The 19,621-nt window shown below is 38.2% G+C and overlaps 1 protein-coding gene across 2 annotated transcripts in view; it reads left to right on the top strand.

Moving 5' to 3' along the window:
* The window catches only part of NCOA3 (nuclear receptor coactivator 3), a 106,475-nt gene that overhangs the window by 67,939 nt on the left and 18,915 nt on the right, over positions 1-19,621 (top strand). For both annotated transcript variants that reach the window (XM_028138250.2, XM_028138231.2), the window contains exons 3-14: positions 7,635-7,739; positions 8,592-8,764; positions 9,230-9,330; positions 11,210-11,384; positions 12,181-12,369; positions 12,856-12,957; positions 14,269-14,409; positions 14,669-14,816; positions 15,539-15,927; positions 16,098-16,966; positions 17,976-18,111; positions 19,113-19,307. In XM_028138250.2, the coding sequence (XP_027994051.2) occupies positions 7,654-7,739; positions 8,592-8,764; positions 9,230-9,330; positions 11,210-11,384; positions 12,181-12,369; positions 12,856-12,957; positions 14,269-14,409; positions 14,669-14,816; positions 15,539-15,927; positions 16,098-16,966; positions 17,976-18,111; positions 19,113-19,307 (2,704 nt within the window). In that variant the 5' untranslated portion in view covers positions 7,635-7,653. The remainder of the gene's footprint in view (positions 1-7,634; positions 7,740-8,591; positions 8,765-9,229; positions 9,331-11,209; positions 11,385-12,180; positions 12,370-12,855; positions 12,958-14,268; positions 14,410-14,668; positions 14,817-15,538; positions 15,928-16,097; positions 16,967-17,975; positions 18,112-19,112; positions 19,308-19,621) is intronic.

Genomic DNA, 19,621 nt, shown 5'->3' with positions numbered 1-19,621 from the left:
CCCAATGAGTCTTCTTTGTATTTTAGGAAGAATATAGAATAGGTCAGAAGTACAGCTAATAATATGGGAAGGAGAAGTGGAAAGGGAGTTAGAAAAAGGAACAAGGAGGACTGGTGGTAGTTGTAAAAAAGAAAGAGGAAGGAGTTTGTAATAAAAGTATCATACAAGTTTTTATAATGGTTCAGAGTTTATATGAAGAAAGGGGAGACAGAAAAGTGAAGAGGAGGAGGGTGTGATGTTATAAGTATGAAAAGTACTTAAGATAAAGAAGGGAAAACTTCTAACTGGGAGAGTTGGGAATGCTTTAACCAGAGGTGACAGTTGAGCTTGATCTTGAAGGATGCGTTAGGAGTATTCTAGATAGAAGAGGGATGAAGGGGAGATATAAAGAGAAATTAGACTTAAGGTTAAAAACAGAATAGGAAATATTTCAGTGATAATTCTTGGCCAGAATTCTATCTTAGCATAGGTCATTTGGGTGGCTGCTGATAGTGGTGATCATGAAGAGGAAGCATGACTGATGGTTTGTTGTTTATTTATTTATTTATTTATTTAAAAAAATATATATTTTATTGATTTTTTTACAGAGAGGAAGAGAGAGGGATAGAGAGCTAGAAACATCGATGAGAGAGAAACATCGACCAGCTGCCTTCTGCACACCCCCCACTGGGGATGTGCCCGCAACCAATGTACATGCCTTTGACTGGAATCGAACCTGGGACCTTTCAGTCCACAGGCTGACGCTCTATCCACTGAGCCAAACCGGTTTTGGCGGTTTGTTGTTTAGAATGAAGCCAGAATCAGGTTGATGAAGTGTAAGTTTAGCTATGTTCTTATGTATGAACTAGAGGCCCGATGCACAAAATTCATGCAAGGTTAGGCCTTTGTAGCCCTGGCTGCCAGGGCCCTTGCGGCCCCAGCTGTCTCACGGCCTCGCCCCCCGCCAGCTCCCGCCTTGACCTGGTGCTGCCCGTGTCTGCTGCCACACTCCCCCGGTTTTCCGGTTTTGCGGAGCTCCCTGATCAGTTGCCCCACAGAGTGTGGCCTGGGCCTCGATCGCCCCCTGACTGGTGGCCTGGGTCTCCCTCTTTGGGGCAATCGTGGAGTCCCCCAATTGATCGCCCTGGTGGCCTGTGCCTCCCTCTGCGGGGCAATCGTGGGGCGATGGCGGGCCCCCTGATAATAGCATCGCACCCGCCTTGGTTGGCCTGGCGCCAGTGCGTGTCATAGTGTGGTTGGATGGTCGTTTGGTTGATTTGCATGTTACGCTTTTATGATTACTAGAGGCCCAGTGCACGAAATTCGTGTACGGCGGTGGGCGCCCTCAGCCCAGCCTGCACCCTCTCCAATCTGGGACCCCTCAAGGGATGTCCGACTGCCCGTTTAGTGGGATCGGGTCTAAACGGGCAGTCGGACATCCCTCTCACAATCCAGGACTGCTGGCTCCCAACTGCCTGCCTGCCTGCCTTCCTGATTGCCCCTAACTGCTTCTGCCTGCCAGCCTGATCACCCCCTAACCACTCCGCTGCCAGCCTGATTGATGCCTAACTGCTCCCCTGCCAGCCTGTCTGCCCCCAACTTCCCTCCTCTGCCAGCCTGGTCACCCCTAACTGCCCTCCCTTGCAGGGTTGATAGCCCCCAACTGCCTTCCCTTGCAGGCCTGGTTCCTCCCAACTGCTCTCCACTGCAGGCCTGGGTCCCCCCCATCTGCCCTTCCCTGCATGCCCTGTCGCCCCCAACTTCCCTCCTCTGCCGGCCTGGTCCCTCCCAACTGCCCTCCCCTGCTGGCCATCTTGTGGTGGCCATCTTGTGTCCACATGGGGGCAGGATCTTTGACCACAAGGGGGCAGCAATCTTGTGTGTTGGAGTGATGGTCAATCTGCATATTATTCTTTTATTAGATAGGATAGAGGCCTGGTGCACGGGTGGGGGCCGGCTGGTTTGCCCTGAAGGATGTCCCGGATCAGGGTGGGGGTTCCCTTGGGGTATGGGGCGGCCTGGGCGAGGGGCCTGTGGTGGTTTGCAGGCCGGCCACGCCCCCTGGCAACCCAAGCGGAGGCCCTGGTATCTGGGGTTTATGTATCTTCTACAATTGAAACTTTGTAGCCTGGAGCGGAGCCAAGCCTTCTGCTTGCTCCGTGGCAGCAGCCATTTCTGTTGAAATTTATAATTGAAACTTTGTAGCCTTAAGTGGAGGCCTGAGCCGGCCAGGGTGTGTGGAAAGCTTGGCTTCCTCCATTGCTGGGGGCAACCCTCGCCTCCCGCTCTTTCCAGCTCCGTGGCTGCCGCCATTTCTGTTTGGATTTGTTTACCTTCTATAATTGAAACTTTGTAGCCTTGAGTGGAGGCCTAGGCCGGCAAGGGCAGGCAGAAAGCTTGGCTTCCTCTATTGCCTGGGAAACCCAAGCCTCCCTCCTGCTCTCTGTGGCTGTAGCTGTCTTGGTTGGGTTTATTTGCATATTTGATCCTGATTGGCTGGTGGGTGTGGCTTGTGGGTGTAGCGGAGGTATGGTAAATTTGCATATTACTCTTTTATTAGATAGGATAGATAGATTCAGTGCATTAAATTGTAGGAGTCAGTGTAACTAAAACAACTAAGGAATTACCCCACTATTTAGTATGCTGTCAGGAGAGGGTAATATGATTTAGATGGAATTGGCTTGTTTAACTCTCTCTGTACAATGTATATTTGTGAACCTCAACTTTGTTGCTTATATAGAGGTTGAAAAGTCTCTTGGCAACCAGCTTCCAGTTGCATCCAACACCTGCCTTGGGTAATTGGTATCCCCAGTTCTGGTACTAGAGCCTCTGAGGAGTTTGTGTTTGAGTTGACTTCATCAAATTTAAACTGGACCAAAAATGTGAAGGGCCTTTGGGATTGGCCTGCTGATTGAGAATGAAAAGGCAAAAATAGAAAGAAGAGGGAATGAAACCTTGTGGATAAAATGACTTAATTTACATTTGGATGCTTTTCAGTTCAACTTACATATTAAAAATAGTATATTTTATTTGGTTGTTCTCTGGTAGCTCCTTTCCATATTTACTGGCATTATGAAATAAAGATAGAGGAAAAGAATGACCAGGTCCTGAGATTATAGTGTTTTCTGACACATGTCTGCACCAAGGTTGTAGACACCATTTATACAGTTTTTTAAAAAAAATTGTAAGCTGGTAGGTTTCCTATCATCTGTGTTCCCATGTACTTTATTACAATGTGTTCATTTGAACACTTACAAAATTATTTTGTAATTGTTTAAATGGTTTCCTCTTCTGCTAGCCTGAGTTCTAGCAGTGTGTGGTGTCATTCATTTCTGTTTCCTGGACCTAAAATGGTTCTGGACATGTGTTTGAGCTGAAATGGATTTAAATTGAAAAAATGGATTGCATTAGGTAGTTTATACTTTATATCACCAAACATAACAGGTTATCAGGAGCAGAACAAAAAGATATTGCCAGTTAGTTTTTTATCTGGAACTTTCCCCCTCTTTTCCTCCCTCCTTGTCTCTTTTCAGCTTTTATTCTCTTTACCAAGGTGGAATTAAAGCATAAAGGTAGGCGATACTCACTGGAAGAGGAAGCTTTCACAGTGGTTCTGTGTGTGGACTTGTCTCTTCCCCTACTACTCCCTGTCCCCCGGAAATACATGGGCTATATTTTGTTCAGTTCTTTCCTCCATGGTACTGGTGCTCTTGGAGCTGCACAACAGATTGAAATAAAACCTTTGATATTTTAGGAAATACAATCTTGTAGGTTTTAAGCCTTTAGATGAACTAGTGGTGACTGCATACTAAAGTGTCTTGAGTAAGCATGCCAATTTGTAACTTGAGTTTTGAGTAGTGCCTTTATATACGGATGTCTCATAAATTTTTTCCCAGAGCAATATTTTCTTCTAATTGACTTGAGCAATATCTGTTTTTACATAGTGTTTCAAGATGTTTTCAAGAAGTCAGCTCTACAGTTGTTTGAAAAATTTCCTTAAGTTACTGTGATTCTCAGGAGACACCCAGAAACACTCCCTAAATTAGCATATTAATCATAACCTTGCATAACTCAGGCAAACAAGCCTGACCAATAAACTCAATTACCGGTGGGGATAGTCAGAGAGTTCTGGGCCCCAGCATTTAATCTTATAAAATACAAGAATAAAAATACTTAAGACTATTTTAGGGTATAGTTTGTGATTTTCTGATCTCAAGTTTTTTTCTTGCTGTGTGAGCCACTGACTATTTGTCTCAAGTGGAAATAAGAGTCATGGTTAATATTAGACTACGTCAAAGGACAATTTATCTGGTGACTTGTAGAGTAATGATTAGTTTTCAGGGGCTGGAGGGGAGTAGCAACATTTAGTACCTGTTGAACTTGACCAGTTCCTTGCCTCTGTCCCTAATACTGCATGCCCTTAACCCTGGATGTAATAATTTCTCAGTATTCTTACTTATGGGCTGAGAAATTTTCTGGCTAACTGGTTGGAGATAGTGTGATTCAACAGTATAAAAGGTTTATTTTTTTTGATGGTGGTGATGGGGTTGAGATAAAATGCCCAAGAAACATTTGATACATATTTTGTTGGTTATAAAGTTTGAAGCAATCGCAGTCTCAGTTCTGCCATCTGGTATCTGTGTGTGATCTAGTGAAAAGTTAGTTATGTAGCTATTTCCTTATCTATAAAATGGGAATGATAATACATACCTTGGAGAGTTGCTGTGAGGAATTACATAGAATATGTGATATGCTCAGCACTGTAGCAACAAAAGTTGTTCCCTTCCTTTTTCCTTATTAATTTAGAAAAAGTAAAATATTTCTGTTGGTCTATATGCCAATTGAGATATACTGGGTAACCTATCTCCTCCCCATTTTGTCATGGTAAGGCTTTTCTTAGGCCCCCACAAAATAACTTTTTGCTTGCCTAGTGACATTAGCTTTGTTGATTAATATCTTTTCCTTTTGGACAGGGAGTAAGTGCTTCCTGTATCCTTGTGCATTTGGCTAGTTTGTTGTACACAATCAAGATTTTCCCTCCTGTCTTAACCTCAAATAACCAAAAGGAAAGCTAGTTAATGCTGCTAAGCCATATATAACAATTTCACGGCTTTTGAGCTGATTGACAAGTGTAATTCTTTGCTGCTTTTTAGCCTGAATTAAAGTTTAGGAATGTTTATTTTCTAGCAGTTTGTTTTATTCTATTCATGTCTAAACTTAAACATGTTCCATAGTTTGATTACTATGTATGGAAGGACATACAGTATTTATATGAGAAATTCTGTTCAGTTGCTATAAGATTCTTACTCATTTTAAATCTGATTTATCGTGGATATACTTCTGACTTTTTCCAAATAATAAAGAAATAGGTAAAATTAAATTTTGATAGCATTGAAAGTTATTGTAAATGGCTACTATTCTCTACTTGAGGTAATTGCACAGAATATCTTGCCTAACTGTATAGTCGGCCCTCTGTACCTGTGGGTTTTGCATCCAACATAATTTTTGTCTGTGGTTGGGCATCTGTGGATGCGGACTGACTATATGTATTTTTCTATGCTATTTTATATAAGGGACTTGAACATACATGGATTTTGGTGTCCAAGGGGGTTCTAGAATCAATATCCTGTGGATACTGAGGGATGACTGTAAACTTACTAGTAAAGTGTGTATTGTCATATTCATATATTTAAGTAGTATAGCATAGATTAACTCTTTAGTAGGAACATTTCATACAAGAAAAAATAATTGCAAAAATGGCTCAAAGATCTACATGGTTGAGTTCATATTGAATACACTTTGGGCCTTTAGATTCTGATTCAATGAAAAGTCCACTATAGTCATTTTCTGTACTGCAGTGTCCAGGGCTTGAAAAGGCTTCTGTGATTGGATTGTATTTTGAGTATGCTTTAAAATCATAGCATTAAGCAACTTTTAATCAAAGTTATTTTTAGTTCTTTTTCGCTCCTTTATTGTAACTTAATGTTGTGAGGGGAAAAAACCCACCAAGTTTTTAAAACATCTTAGCTTTTCAGCCTTTATATTTTACTACCAAAATTATAGGTAGAATGAATTTTGTTGATATTTATTTCATATTTAGAGTATCTGTTAAGACAATGGTATAATCTAGAACTCCTGATGAATGATCAAGTAATTTTGATTTTTAAACTACATATTTTAAGTCTAATCAGCATCTTGTGTGAAATTTTACATTTTCATTTAATCTTCCTTCTTGGTAGTATTGTGCCACCTAGCGGAAATTTATGTTCTTTAATATATGTCTCAGAATGTAGATAGACTACAAGCTGCATTTTAGCATGTTAAGAAAAAATAGTTTGGAATGTTTGGTTGACTTGGAATTATTTAGAACAATGATTGCTTTCCTAAATAAGAGTTTAGGACAAAAAAAAAGTCTTAGTAAGTTAAGGTTTATAGATGTCTTAAAATTATGAGCTCCTCAGTGTTAAAATCTTTTTTTTTCCCACAAGAAATGCCCTACATTTATTTTCTTTATTAGTGAAATTTTAATCAAAGCATATTATATTTCCATCAGTTAATATAAAAATAATTTTTGCTTTGTATATCTTATAAAAATCTATCCCCTCCCCCTTGAGTTTAATTATTGTGTACCTAAGCAGAATGTAGTGGAGTTTACATGTTATTTATACAATCTAGGTTTTTTGAAGTAACAGTAGTAAAACACATTGAATGATAAATATTAAATAAATAATCTAAAGAAAAAAATGTGCTACCTTGAAAACAGCCTGATATAATTTAGGCTTTTATCATTGGAACATTTCTTACCAAATGATAAGATAAGCTCTTATTTGTGCTTACTTGGAAATAAATAAAATTTAGGATTTTATCAATTGAGGAATTGGTGGTCTCTTTGTCTTGTTATTAATTATGAAGAAGATGCCTAATTCCTTGTGAGGTGTTCAGTGTACGCATTTTTGGTAGCACTGGAGAAGCATTTATCTCTTGGGGTTGGGCATTCTGCATAATCAAACTGGAATATGTACTCTGAGGTTGTCTTCAGTATACTCGTTGATATACTATAAAGAATATCAAGCCCTGGCCAATGTTGCTTAGTTGGTTGGACGTCGTCCCATGCACCTAAAGCAGTGATGGGCAACCTTTTGAGCTTGGTGTGTCAAACTTCGCCAAAAAACTGAGCATAACTCGGGTAGTATGTCACTTTGAGGAAAAAACATTATTTCGCAAATGTTTCATCCTTAGGAGCAGCAAATGTTTCATCCTCGGCATGCGGCCGCCTCAGCGGCCCCGTGTCATCAGAAATGGCTACGCGTGTCAGTGCTGACACGCGTGTCATAGGTTCGCCATCACTGACCTAAAGGTTGTCAGTTTGATTCTTGGTCAGAGCATATACCTGGGTTGTGAGCTCAATCCCCAGTAGGGAGCGTGCAGGAGGCAGCTGATTGATGTTGTACTCTCACATCAATGTTTCTTTCTCTCCCTATCCTTTCCTCTCTTCTCTAAAAATCAATTAAAAAAATCTTAAAGAATATTGAGAATTATCTAACCAGTTAGGGAAAGTAGTTCTGAATTATATGATGTGCAGTCATTCAAGCATATAATAGCTTTATAGAGTCATGGATATTTTATAACGTTTTTATCTTATTATTCTTCCTTAGTTGCTGATGTATATTCACGATGAGCGGATTAGGAGAAAACTCCTTGGATCCACTGGTCCCTGATTCACGAAAACGCAAATTGCCATGTGATACCCCAGGACAAGGGTAGGCAATTTATATTCTGATGCTTCACCAAGATTTCCTCCCCTACTCTTATTTTTTTGGTTTAAAGATAACATTTCAACTTTTTGTTGTTTACATTCTCTGGTTAGATATTTTTGGTTTTGTCTTTGCTTTAATACTGTTATTTTGCTTTATAGTAAGTAAAGTGGTACAGTGATGAGATGGACATCCTTAAGATGTAATAGACGCTTTATCGCTGATTCAGATAGAAGCGAGAATATTATACTAACAGGGTGATACTGTAAGAAGCATTTCTCAACGGAAGAGGTAGGAGTTAGGAACAGATAACTGAGATTATTATAAATAAGAATTTTAAATATTTTTTAAGAACATGTTATTAGTTGATATTTTGGCATTTATAAGGCTTCATCATTTGTTTCCTGAATGTAGTTAGAAGTTTAAAAAAACAGAAATAAAATGCTGCATTTTATGCAGTGATACTCTGTAGCCTTTTAAGTACTGTATTTACCAAGGTCAGCATCATTTGAATTTTAATGTGATAGTTGAAAATAAAAACAATCTACAATTTATGAAACCTCATTATTAATACTTATCCCCAATTTCCAGATTGATGAAACTGAGATTAATTCTGCCCAAGGCTACTGGGCTAACAAAAAGGTAGATTTGAATTTAGGTTTGCATGAATTTATGCTATATTGTACCACTTCTCAACACAATGTTTTGATAGTTTTATTGGCTGAATTTAGTTTATTTACACATGAAGGTAATGGTGTTGTGTAGGGACTGATTCTGCTCATAGCTCTTTTGTGATAGGTATATTCATGTCCCTCCTCTCTCTACCCCCCCCCCCCCCCCCCCCGCCCCTCTTCTTAGTCTTACCTGCAGTGGTGAAAAGCGGAGACGGGAGCAGGAGAGTAAATACATTGAAGAATTGGCTGAACTGATATCTGCTAATCTTAGTGATATCGACAATTTCAATGTCAAACCAGATAAATGTGCAATTTTGAAGGAAACAGTAAGACAGATACGCCAAATAAAAGAGCAAGGTAATACAAAGTAAGAAAAACACTCAAGTCTTTTAGAAGGAACTTGTTAATTGTTTACATTTGTCTTTTTGCTTCCTTGTTGCTTAGGTGGGGGCTGCTAATAATTGAGGCTAGCCTCTGTGGGAATGGACAAATGAGTTGACCAGTTTTACTCTTTAGGACTATTAACAGAGAATTGGAAGGAGGCCGGTGTTGCTCTGTCAAATGTTAGTTCTTCTTCAGGAAGCCATGGGATAGTAGTATATTTTGTAATGAAAGAAAATTTAGGGTATCTTTATCTTCTGCCCTCCTAGGTCTGAAGTTTAATTTTAACATGTAAAAATTGTAGTATCGTTTTCTTATCAGGAAATATTGTGTATGTGCATATGCACGCGTGTGTCTTTTTGTTCTGGGGACTATTTGAAGGTGGATTTAATCTATCACTGGTATATATGCTCTTTGTAGAACTGTTTTCTGTCTTTTTAGGAAAAGCTATTTCCAATGATGACGATGTTCAGAAAGCTGATGTATCTTCTACAGGACAGGGGGTTATTGATAAAGACTCCTTAGGACCACTTTTACTTCAGGCAAGTATATGGCTTTAGCTATCCAGTAAGCTGTTTTTATTTTAAAAAAACTTGAAATTTTGGTTAGGTAATGAGAACAAAAAGACAGATTTCTTTTTATGAGACAGAACTTAGTATTTTGAATATGATGGAAAAATGCTCTTATATTTACAATATATAACTCAGAAGACCTGCAGGGGAAGAGGGGCACCTACTTATAAAAATGTAGTTGCAAACTGAGAAAGTAAACAAAAAATACCAAGAAGCAAGAGAGGAAAGGTAACCCATAATTTCAAAGGTAATATTAGGGCATATTTTACCTCAGACTTTTTTGTGCATTTTTGCATGATTGATCATATGGCATACTACAATTTTATATTCTTAAGGAAGCTTTTTTTTCTAATTTAAAAATTTCAATTACAGTTTACATTCAATATTATTTTGTATTCTTTTCAAGTATATAGCATAGTGGTTAGACAATATACTTTATAAAGTGTTCCCCTTAATATTTCTAGTACCCACTTGGTACCATACAGTTATTACAATATTAATGACTATACTAGTATTTCTTAAACGTTGTACTTACATCCCTCTGACCATTTTATAACTACCAATCTGTACTTCTCAATTCCTTCATCCAGTCTCCAAAATGCCCTCCCCTCTGGCAGGAATTTTTAAGGTTTAATGTGCATTTTCTAAGTAGTTGTCTTAAGTAGATATGATTAACTTAGACCACTTACATACTGTTTCTCTTACTTGAAGTCAGGGCCTGAAGCCCTTCATAAAATTCACTTGTCAATGATTTTGTTTCATCTAGTTTGCTCCTCTCCTTTTAGTTGATAGTACATTTCTCTTTAAATTCTCGTAAAGGAATAGAGTAGTTCATGTAGCCTGACTTGGTATCAGATGGACAAATGGGAAGCAGTAATGATGATTTTTTTCATTTTTTAAAGCTTTGAAGATGTAATTCTTCAAAAATTAGATTAGACATGAATTCAGACTTTATATTGACATATACATTTTTTCCCCTTCAAATTACCTTTTATTTTTTTACTAGAGGCCAGTGCATGGATTTGTGCACTGGTGGGGTCCCTCAGCCTGGCCTGTGCCCTCTCGCAATCCAGGACCCCTCGGGGGATGTTGGACTGCTGGTTTCGGCCCAATCCCTGCAGGACAGGCTGAGGGACCCCAGTAGTGCATGAATCCATGCACTGGGCCTCTAGTATGCATGTAAAATCTTTGGTTAATCTCTTCGTGCCCCCCGTCCCCCCTTCCCTCTGAGATTCATCAGTCTGTTCCATATTTCCATGCCTGTGCGTTGAGCATCTGCCCCCATGCCGGGTGGTCAGTGAGTATCATAGCTACCGGTCAAATGGCCGCTTAGGCTTTTCTATATATAAATAAAATCCTAGAACTAATGTTAATAGAAATGGTGGCTGATAATAGTTTGCAGTGATTGCTAAATCAACAGTAGTTTTTTGTGTGTTTTTTTAAATTCTACTTAGTACCAGGCCTGTGTCTTAGTCTGCTAGGCTGCCATAATAAAATACTACAGATTGGGTGGATTAAATAGCAGAAATTTATTTCTTACAATTTTGGAGGCTGGAAATCCAAGATCAGGGTCAGTAGGCTTGATTTCTTCTGAGACCTCTCTTCTTGGCTTGCCTTCTAACTGTGCCCTCACATGGCCTTCTCTCTCTGTGTGTGCATCCCTGGTTTCTCTCTCTCTCCTTGTAAGGACACCAGTCATATTTTATTAGAACCCTACCCTTATAACTTCAATTAACCTTATTACCTCCCGAAAGCCCTGTCTTCATTGAGGGTTAGGGGTTCAACACATGAACTTTAGTAGGGATATGGTACATTCCATAATATCCAATATTAACATATCCCACTTTAGGCATTGGATGGTTTCCTGTTTGTGGTGAATCGTGATGGAAACATTGTATTTGTGTCAGAAAATGTCACACAATACCTACAATATAAGCAAGAGGACCTGGTTAACACAAGTGTCTATAATATCTTGCATGAAGAAGATAGAAAGGATTTCCTTAAAAACTTACCAAAATCTACAGGTAGGCCTTTAATATGTATTTTCTAAATAAACTGAAAAAAAATTTTTCTTGACCATTTCTTAGAAAATTTAATCTACCTTTTATGTAGAAAGGCAAGTGGTTAATAGTAAAATTTTCAAATATGATCTTGGTGAATTTAGAATATGGTATACATTTCATATGACCAAAATATACAGTGAAATTTCTGTTTTAGTTGAAATTATTTTAATGTTTTATGTGCAATAGCTTCCCTTTATCTTCAGGGGATATGATCCAAGATCCCCAGTGGATATCTGAAACTATGGATAGTGCCAGTCATTTATATATACTGTATTTTTTTTCTATACATATACAATAAATTTTTCACTTAAAGGAAGCATTTTATATCTTCTCTTTGGCATATCCAAATCACCAGCATCACTACTCTTGCACTTTGGGGCCATTACTAAGTAAAGTAAGGGTTACTTGAACACAAGGACTGCTACTGAGACACTAGATCTGATAGCGGAGATAGCTGTGAAGTGACTAACAGGTGGATAGAGTATACAGCGTGAATATGCAGGACAAAGGATGATTCATGTCCCAGCAGGGTGGGGTGGGATGGAACGCAATTAAAACTTATGAATTATTTATTTCTGGAATTTTTCACTTAAGAGTTTTGGACCATGGGTAACTGAAACTGGGTAAGGGGAAACTCTATCTTGAAATGTTAGTGTAGCCCTTATTGAGGAAAATGTGTGTAATGAGAAAATATAGCTTGAGTTCTTGATGATGGTCATAGACTGAGTTGCCAATTTTTAAAATTTATTTTCCAAAGTTAATGGAGTTACCTGGACAAATGAGACCCAGAGACAAAAAAGCCATACATTTAATTGCCGTATGTTGATGAAAGCACCACATGATATCGTGGAAGACATGAACACTAGTCCTGAAATGCGCCAGAGATATGAAACCATGCAGTGCTTTGCCCTGTCTCAGCCACGAGCAATGATGGAGGAAGGGGAAGGTAAGAGTGATCACATATTTGTGATGTTTATGAAACAAATAGCAGCCAAACTTGTAGTTTTGTAATTTCCATTGTTACAATTCTTATTACTGAACTAGAAGCCCGATGCACGAAGATTCGTGCAAGAATGGGCCTTCCTTTCCCTGGCTGCTGGCATCGCCTTTCAGCTCCGGCCTGGAGCCGCCTTTCCGCCTTCCCACGTTGTCCAGAGGCCCAGAGTGGCCAGGGGTGGTGCGGAATGCCTACATCGTCTCGCCATGGCGATGATGCAAGCATCCTGCCCCGGCCACTCGGGGTCTGCGTATGCCAATTAACACACCTTCTTTGTTGGGTTAATTTGCATACTCACTCCTGATTGGTGGGCATCACAAATGTATGGTCAATTAACATGTTACTCTTTTATTAGGTAGATTTCATGTTCTTACCTATTGAACAGATATATTTAATGGTTATATACATTTCTTACCTGGTTAAATTTTATTGTAGATTTGCAATCCTGTATGATCTGTGTGGCACGCCGCATTACTACAGGAGAAAGAGCATTTGCGTCAAACCCTGAGAGCTTTATTACTAGACATGATCTTTCAGGTAAAAACTTGGTGTATTGCATATATACATTTTGTTCATTTAGAAAATGTTTAGAAAAGTTAACTGTTTCTACAGCCTTTACTGTCAGGCTGTACCCAGTGTAATAAATGCTTTGCATGGATTATTTCCTGTATTTCTTACACAGTCCTGAGAGAGATTCACTGCAAATCTTGAAAAGGCATAGCTAGTTTTTAAGGACTATCATGAAACCTACTTTAATTTTTTAGCATATTTGAGTTGTATATATTTTATTTCTAGTGTATTTGATATTAAGCAAAAGTTGTCAAACTTTTCAGATTTGAGTACTTGGTTAACCTTGTTTAGATTTTAACCTTTTGCACTTGGATGTCGAGTGTGACTCGACACGGTTAGCATCGGTAGCAGCTTTTTTTATACTCTTTGAATGTATCAGTAATTTGAAATATAAAAAAATCCAAATAAATAAGTTTGTATGAAAAATCCAAATAAATAAGTTTGAAAGAAACTCCAGTTTTTTATTCTACTGCCATGCTTTGTAAAATCTGGGGTATTTAAAAAATTAAATCCCGACTAGAATAAAGGAATCGAGAAAAAAAGCAAGTGAGTGCAAAGGGTTAAGTGTTCAAAAATGCAGTCACCTCTCAGAGGGAAAGAATTGTGCCTACTAGCTGTTCAGGCAGATATTTTCTCTTGCATCATAGTTGCAGGGATAGTATCTTCAGATGTGAACAATTTTATTGGTAGGTGTTATTTTTTTTCCTTTAAGTGAACATGAACCTGAGGTTACCTAGACATGTAACTTTTCTGTACATTCAGAAAGTAGAAAGAGATATGTGATACACTCTTATAGTCTATATAGCAAAACATTTAACGTTAGAGTCTCCCGAAGGACTGTGTCCTTAACCCATTGTACGCCATGAGCATCTGTAGACGCAAGTGGCGGACCTTCCCCACATGCCACGCACATCTATAAAAAAATGTTTTCCCTAAGTGGCAGCCCTGACCAACTTTAAAATAATTTTTTCGTGAGAATTTTCAGCTGAAAATATTCAAGAACACCCTAATTGTGAGTAATATATTTATTTTTGTAATATTCGTTGCAAATTGATTTTTTAAATTAAATTCAAAATACCGTGGCATGTGGGGATGGTTTCCATTTTGGACACGTGGCAGTTAACTGGTTAAAGAGAAAAGGTTTGGATACAGCGGAAATTTGGATCAAAGATGGTAGAGCAAAGATTTAGTGTCTTTATTTTTTAGTGTGAAGCCATGTAATATGCAACCAGTAAATACTTGTTGGTTGGATTTAAATGCTTATTTTCTATTTAATAGGAAAACTTGTCAATATAGATACAAATTCACTGAGATCCTCTATGAGACCTGGCTTTGAAGATATAATCCGAAGGTGTATCCAGAGATTTTTTAGTCTTAATGATGGGCAGTCATGGTCCCAGAAACGTCACTATCAAGAAGGTAAAGAATTTTAAGGATGATTCTTGATATTGTTTGTCATGCTATAAAGTCGAAGTACAAACATGACTGTAGTTGGTGTTTTTGTGCCTGTGGGATAGGAAAATTATTCTTGAGCATTCTTAGTTTAGCCTGTTCATAATTTTGATGCAGATCCAGTCTTTCACTGGGTTTTGAAAATGTTGCATTTGAAGTATATTTCTTTCCTATATGTGTCTGTTTGTAATTATAGTTATTAGTAACAGGGTATTTTCCCCAACAGCTTATATTCATGGCCATGCAGAAACTCCAGTGTATCGATTCTCTTTGGCCGATGGAACTATAGTGACTGCACAAACAAAAAGCAAACTCTTCCGAAATCCTGTAACAAATGACCGTCATGGTTTTGTCTCAACCCACTTTCTTCAGAGGTAATGATAGATAACTGTATACTAGTATTCTCATTAAATGCAGCAGTGTTCTTAAGATGTTTTATTAATGTAAAAAGAGAGAAAATTTTACAGGAGTGAAAGCAAGAAGGATGTTGGATTTACCAGTAAGTTTAGATTCCTAGATTATATGTTCTCTTTAAGGTTGTATTTTAATGTGAAAATGGTATTTGTTCATTAATAATTACTTCCTGGGAAATCTGGGAAATGGGAAGACTAGTGGATAAAAGAGCAAATAAAATCTGACTACCTCTGTTACCTTTCATTTTCAATGATATATTAAATTGCTCTAAGAATCGAATTTAAAATTTGAAGGTAGACTTAAAGAATAGTTACTATTGCTATTGCTAATGGTAAATGAACAACACCTGGAGGAGTATCACTCATTAATTATCTTGAGTAGTTTGCTGGCATCTCCAGGTTAACACCTAGGTGGACAGCAACTCGAGTAGAGTCTTGCTGAGGTTCCAGTTAACATAGCTGTTGGCCCTTTGCTGAGCTGTGATGGTGTCACTCATTTAGATTTTGTGGCTTATTAAAAAGTATGTCATTAGGTTAATAAATGATCTATATCTAGATTGGAATTGTCACTGGATATCAGAATGATGCCTAAGAAGGTAAATTCCTGGGCACTTCATCCTTTTTAGAAAACCTGATTCAGGGCTTTAATGCATGCCTGTCAATTTTTTTTTTTTTTTTTGCAGGGAACAGAATGGGTATAGACAGAACCCAAATCCTGTTGGACAAGGCCTTAGACCTCCAGTGGCTGGATGTAATTCGGTAGGTGGCATGAGCATGTCACCAAACCAAGGCTTACAGATGCTGAACAGCAGGGCTTATGGCTTGGCTGACCCTGGCACCACAGGGCAAATGAGTGGAGCTAGGTATGGGGCTTCCAGTAACATAGCCACAATGAACCCTGGGCCAGCCATGCAGTCACCATCTTCCTACCAGAACAACAACTATGGTCTCAACATGAGTAGCCCCCCACATGGGAGTCCTGGTCTTGGCTCCAGCCAGCAGAATATCATGATTTCTCCTCGTAATCGCGGGAGTCCGAAGATGGCCTCACATCAGTTTTCTCCTGTTGCAGGTATTCCTGTTGCATTTCCTTTTCTTTTTCAGTAATTCTTTTCTTTCCAGACCACTGTAATTCTTATGAAGTTAATTTATTTTACAATAGAACTTCTGAAGAGTTAGGTGGTATTTTGTTACAGCATTTGATAGTCTTATTTCTTTTCCTCATTTTTTCTCCAAATCCAGGTGTGCACTCTCCTATTGGATCTTCGGGCAACACTGGCAGCCACAGCTTTTCCAGCAGCTCGCTCAGTGCCCTTCAAGCTATCAGTGAGGGTGTGGGGACGTCTCTTTTATCTACTTTGTCTTCACCAGGCCCTAAATTGGATAACTCTCCCAATATGAATATAACTCAACCAAGTAAAGTGAACAGTCAGGATTCAAAAAGTCCCTTAAGCTTGTATTGTGACCAGAATCCAGTGGAGAGTTCAATGTGTCAGTCAAATAGCAGGGACCACCTCAATGACAAAGACAGTAAGGAGAGCAGTGTTGAAGGATCAGAGAATCAGCGGGGTCCTCTGGAAAGCAAAGGTCATAAAAAATTACTGCAGTTACTTACCTGTTCTTCTGATGACCGGGGTCATTCCTCTTTGACCAACTCCCCCCTGGATTCAAGTTGTAAAGACTCTTCCATTAGTGTCACCAGCCCCTCTGGGGTCTCCTCTTCAACGTCTGGAGGAGTGTCCTCCACATCCAATATGCATGGGTCACTGCTGCAAGAGAAGCACCGGATTTTGCACAAGTTGCTGCAGAACGGCAATTCACCAGCTGAAGTGGCCAAGATTACCGCAGAAGCCACAGGGAAAGACACTAGCAGTGCAACATTCTGTGTGGAAGGAAACGTCAAGCAGGAGCAACTAAGTCCTAAGAAGAAGGAAAATAATGCCCTGCTCAGATACCTGCTAGACAGGGACGATCCTAGTGACACACTCTCTAAAGAAGTACAGCCCAAAGTGGAGGGAGTAGACAACAAAGTGAGTCAGTGCAGCAGTTCCACCGTGCCTAGCTCGAGCCAAGAGAAAGATGCTAAAATTAAGACAGAAGCAAATGAAGAGGTAATTCATTTTCTGTATTTTCCAGCTTAGTCATTGTGTTTCATCCTTGCATTTCTGTGTTAGAAAGACAATGTTTTATACACAAATTCTTATCTTGTATTTTATGTTTATTTAATGGAAATTAATCTTGAGCTATCATTTCTTTGTAATTCTTTTGGGCCATCAGTAAAGTGTATTATGATGCAATTTAGAAATATCAGATTATATATTTTAAAATGTGACTATAACTTGTTACCAGCCCATTTGAAATTTTTCATGGAGGTGTTTATTGTTGGAATGAGCAGATTGGGTCATTAAGGGCATAGTAGAAAGAAACCAGGGGAGTGAGGGTGGGGATTTGTATTAAGCAACAGCATTTTGATTTTTACCTAAAATCACATTTTATGTACACGATCACATTCTATATAAGCACTTCCTGTACTTTGCTTGAGGAACACTGTTCTGGGAGACGTTAATATGTGCCTGAGAAAATTAAAGTCTTGGAGAAGTCCTACTGTTAGGATGTCCATTTAACTTTATTTAACCTAGTAGTCTCCAAATTTATTGACCAAAAGCTCCTTTTAAAGTATGCCTATGAATACTGTGTTGAATATCAGATTGTTGCTTTTATTATTAATCTTACTTGTTTTCAGAAGGTATGTGTAGATGCAGACATTTGTATCTGCTACTGTTCCTGACTAAAGTTAGCTGGAAAATGTCCTATAGTTTGAGAATTAAATATCTACTGCAAATTAAGGACATGCACCTTTGAAAGCAGCTCCTGAAGAGTTTAAATAACCAAGGGATTTGTCTTAGTAGTTTAAGTTGTCTTAGTAGTTTAAATTGTTCTTTCATGGAAGAAGACTAGGGGAGGTCATAACTAGCCAGCCTTTAAGTTGGGAGTTACCGTTTTAGGTAACCATTGTATTTTACTTGTTCCCATTTTATCTATTTTCTTCCAATGAATATGGTTATACCTATGTAGTATCTAGTAATGTACATAGGTTAATCTTTAAAATTTTATTTTCAGGGATCTGGAGATTTGGATAATCTAGATGCTATTCTTGGGGATCTGACTAGTTCTGACTTTTACAATAATTCCGTATCCACAAATGGTAGTAATCTGGGAACCAAGCAACAAATGTTTCAAGGAACTAATTCTCTGGGTAAGAAAGACTTTTATTTTTGCTGCCTTTTAAACTTTTTTGCGTACTTGTATGTACTCTTACATTAAGACTAGCATCCAGCTGGCATATGTAACTTCAAAATGCCTCTCAGTTTCTTATACTAATTTGTAATTACATGTTTTTAAAAACTTTTGGGACATTTTCCTATTTAAAAAAAATTTCCAATTATTTAACTAATATGATGCCAGTAATCATGGCACTTCCAGGAAAATGTTCATCTTTGGTTGGTCCAGATGAATAGTAGTTGTCAGGGCATATATTTTTCTAGGCACAGAGAATTAGATTAAAAAGCAACTGAAACTGTAGCTTAAAACCTGTCCTTCGATACTATGGAGTCTTGTCATTAATTATGAGACTTTTCTTATTTGGTGTTTGCTGGTTCCAGCTTCTCTTCTATAGCCATGTCTTTTCCTTATTCATCAGTTTAATACAGATATATTGTATGTATCAATTGAAAAAGAGTAATTTACAGTTATCTGAATGGTGGTTATTTATTTTTACTGGCACTATTTCCTAAACTGAAATGGATAATCAGATTAATGAAATAGACTGGAAGAAAAGGAAAAGGTTAGGAAATTTTATGTTTCATTCCTTGTTTGATTAGAAGGCAACTTATCTGGTTATACTTAATTGTAAAATTTTAAACAGAGAAGCTATTTAATATATAGACATAAGGGAAGAACCTTTAAACATTGGTAACATTTTCAGTATTAAGTGAAACGGAATAGGAATGACCATATCAGGCTATAGATCATTGCCCACTAATTCAGCCAACATTGAGACTCTTGTTTCTACTTTGCTTGGAATACAAGTTTTTATTTTATTTTATTTAGTGTGTGTGTTGTAAAGGGAGACTATTTGTTTTAGTAAGAAAGACATTCTTGGGTGGGTGGTATTGTATTTATGTCTTATTCTTGATTATTTATGTATTTAATCATCAGAGGATATTTATATGTATTGTGCTTCTGTGTTTGCAACAGGTTTGAGGAGTCCACAGTCTGTCCAGTCCATTCGTCCTCCATACAACCGAGCAGTGTCTCTAGATAGCCCTGTTTCTGTTGGCTCAAGTCCTCCAGTAAAGAATATCACTGCTTTCCCCATGTTACCAAAGCAACCCTTGTTGGGTGGGAATCCAAGAATGATGGATAGTCAGGAAAATTATGGTTCAAATATGGGTATGTTATTTCTAATTAGTATTTGTGATTAAAATTTTCTTTTGGGGAAAGCAAATTTAACACTTAAAGCCAGTTAAATAACTGGGATTAAGTAATAGGTTTTTGAATAAAAGTAGTAGCATAATGTTTCTTCCATGAGTATTTCCTTCATTTAATCTATGTCTTGGTTATTTAAACTCTTCAGGAGGCTTTTGGTCTAAGACATTTTCTAACCTGTAATTGAATACATAGTGACCCATGAAAAATGTCTTAACTAAGCCCTATTCTTAGGATGACAAAGCACTTTTTTGTAATGGCTAATGTTGTGTATGATA

The sequence above is a fragment of the Eptesicus fuscus genome, chromosome 12 (assembly GCF_027574615.1).
Source record: "Eptesicus fuscus isolate TK198812 chromosome 12, DD_ASM_mEF_20220401, whole genome shotgun sequence".
NCBI lineage: Eukaryota > Metazoa > Chordata > Mammalia > Chiroptera > Vespertilionidae > Eptesicus > Eptesicus fuscus.
This window is presented reverse-complemented; position numbering and strand designations above follow the sequence as displayed.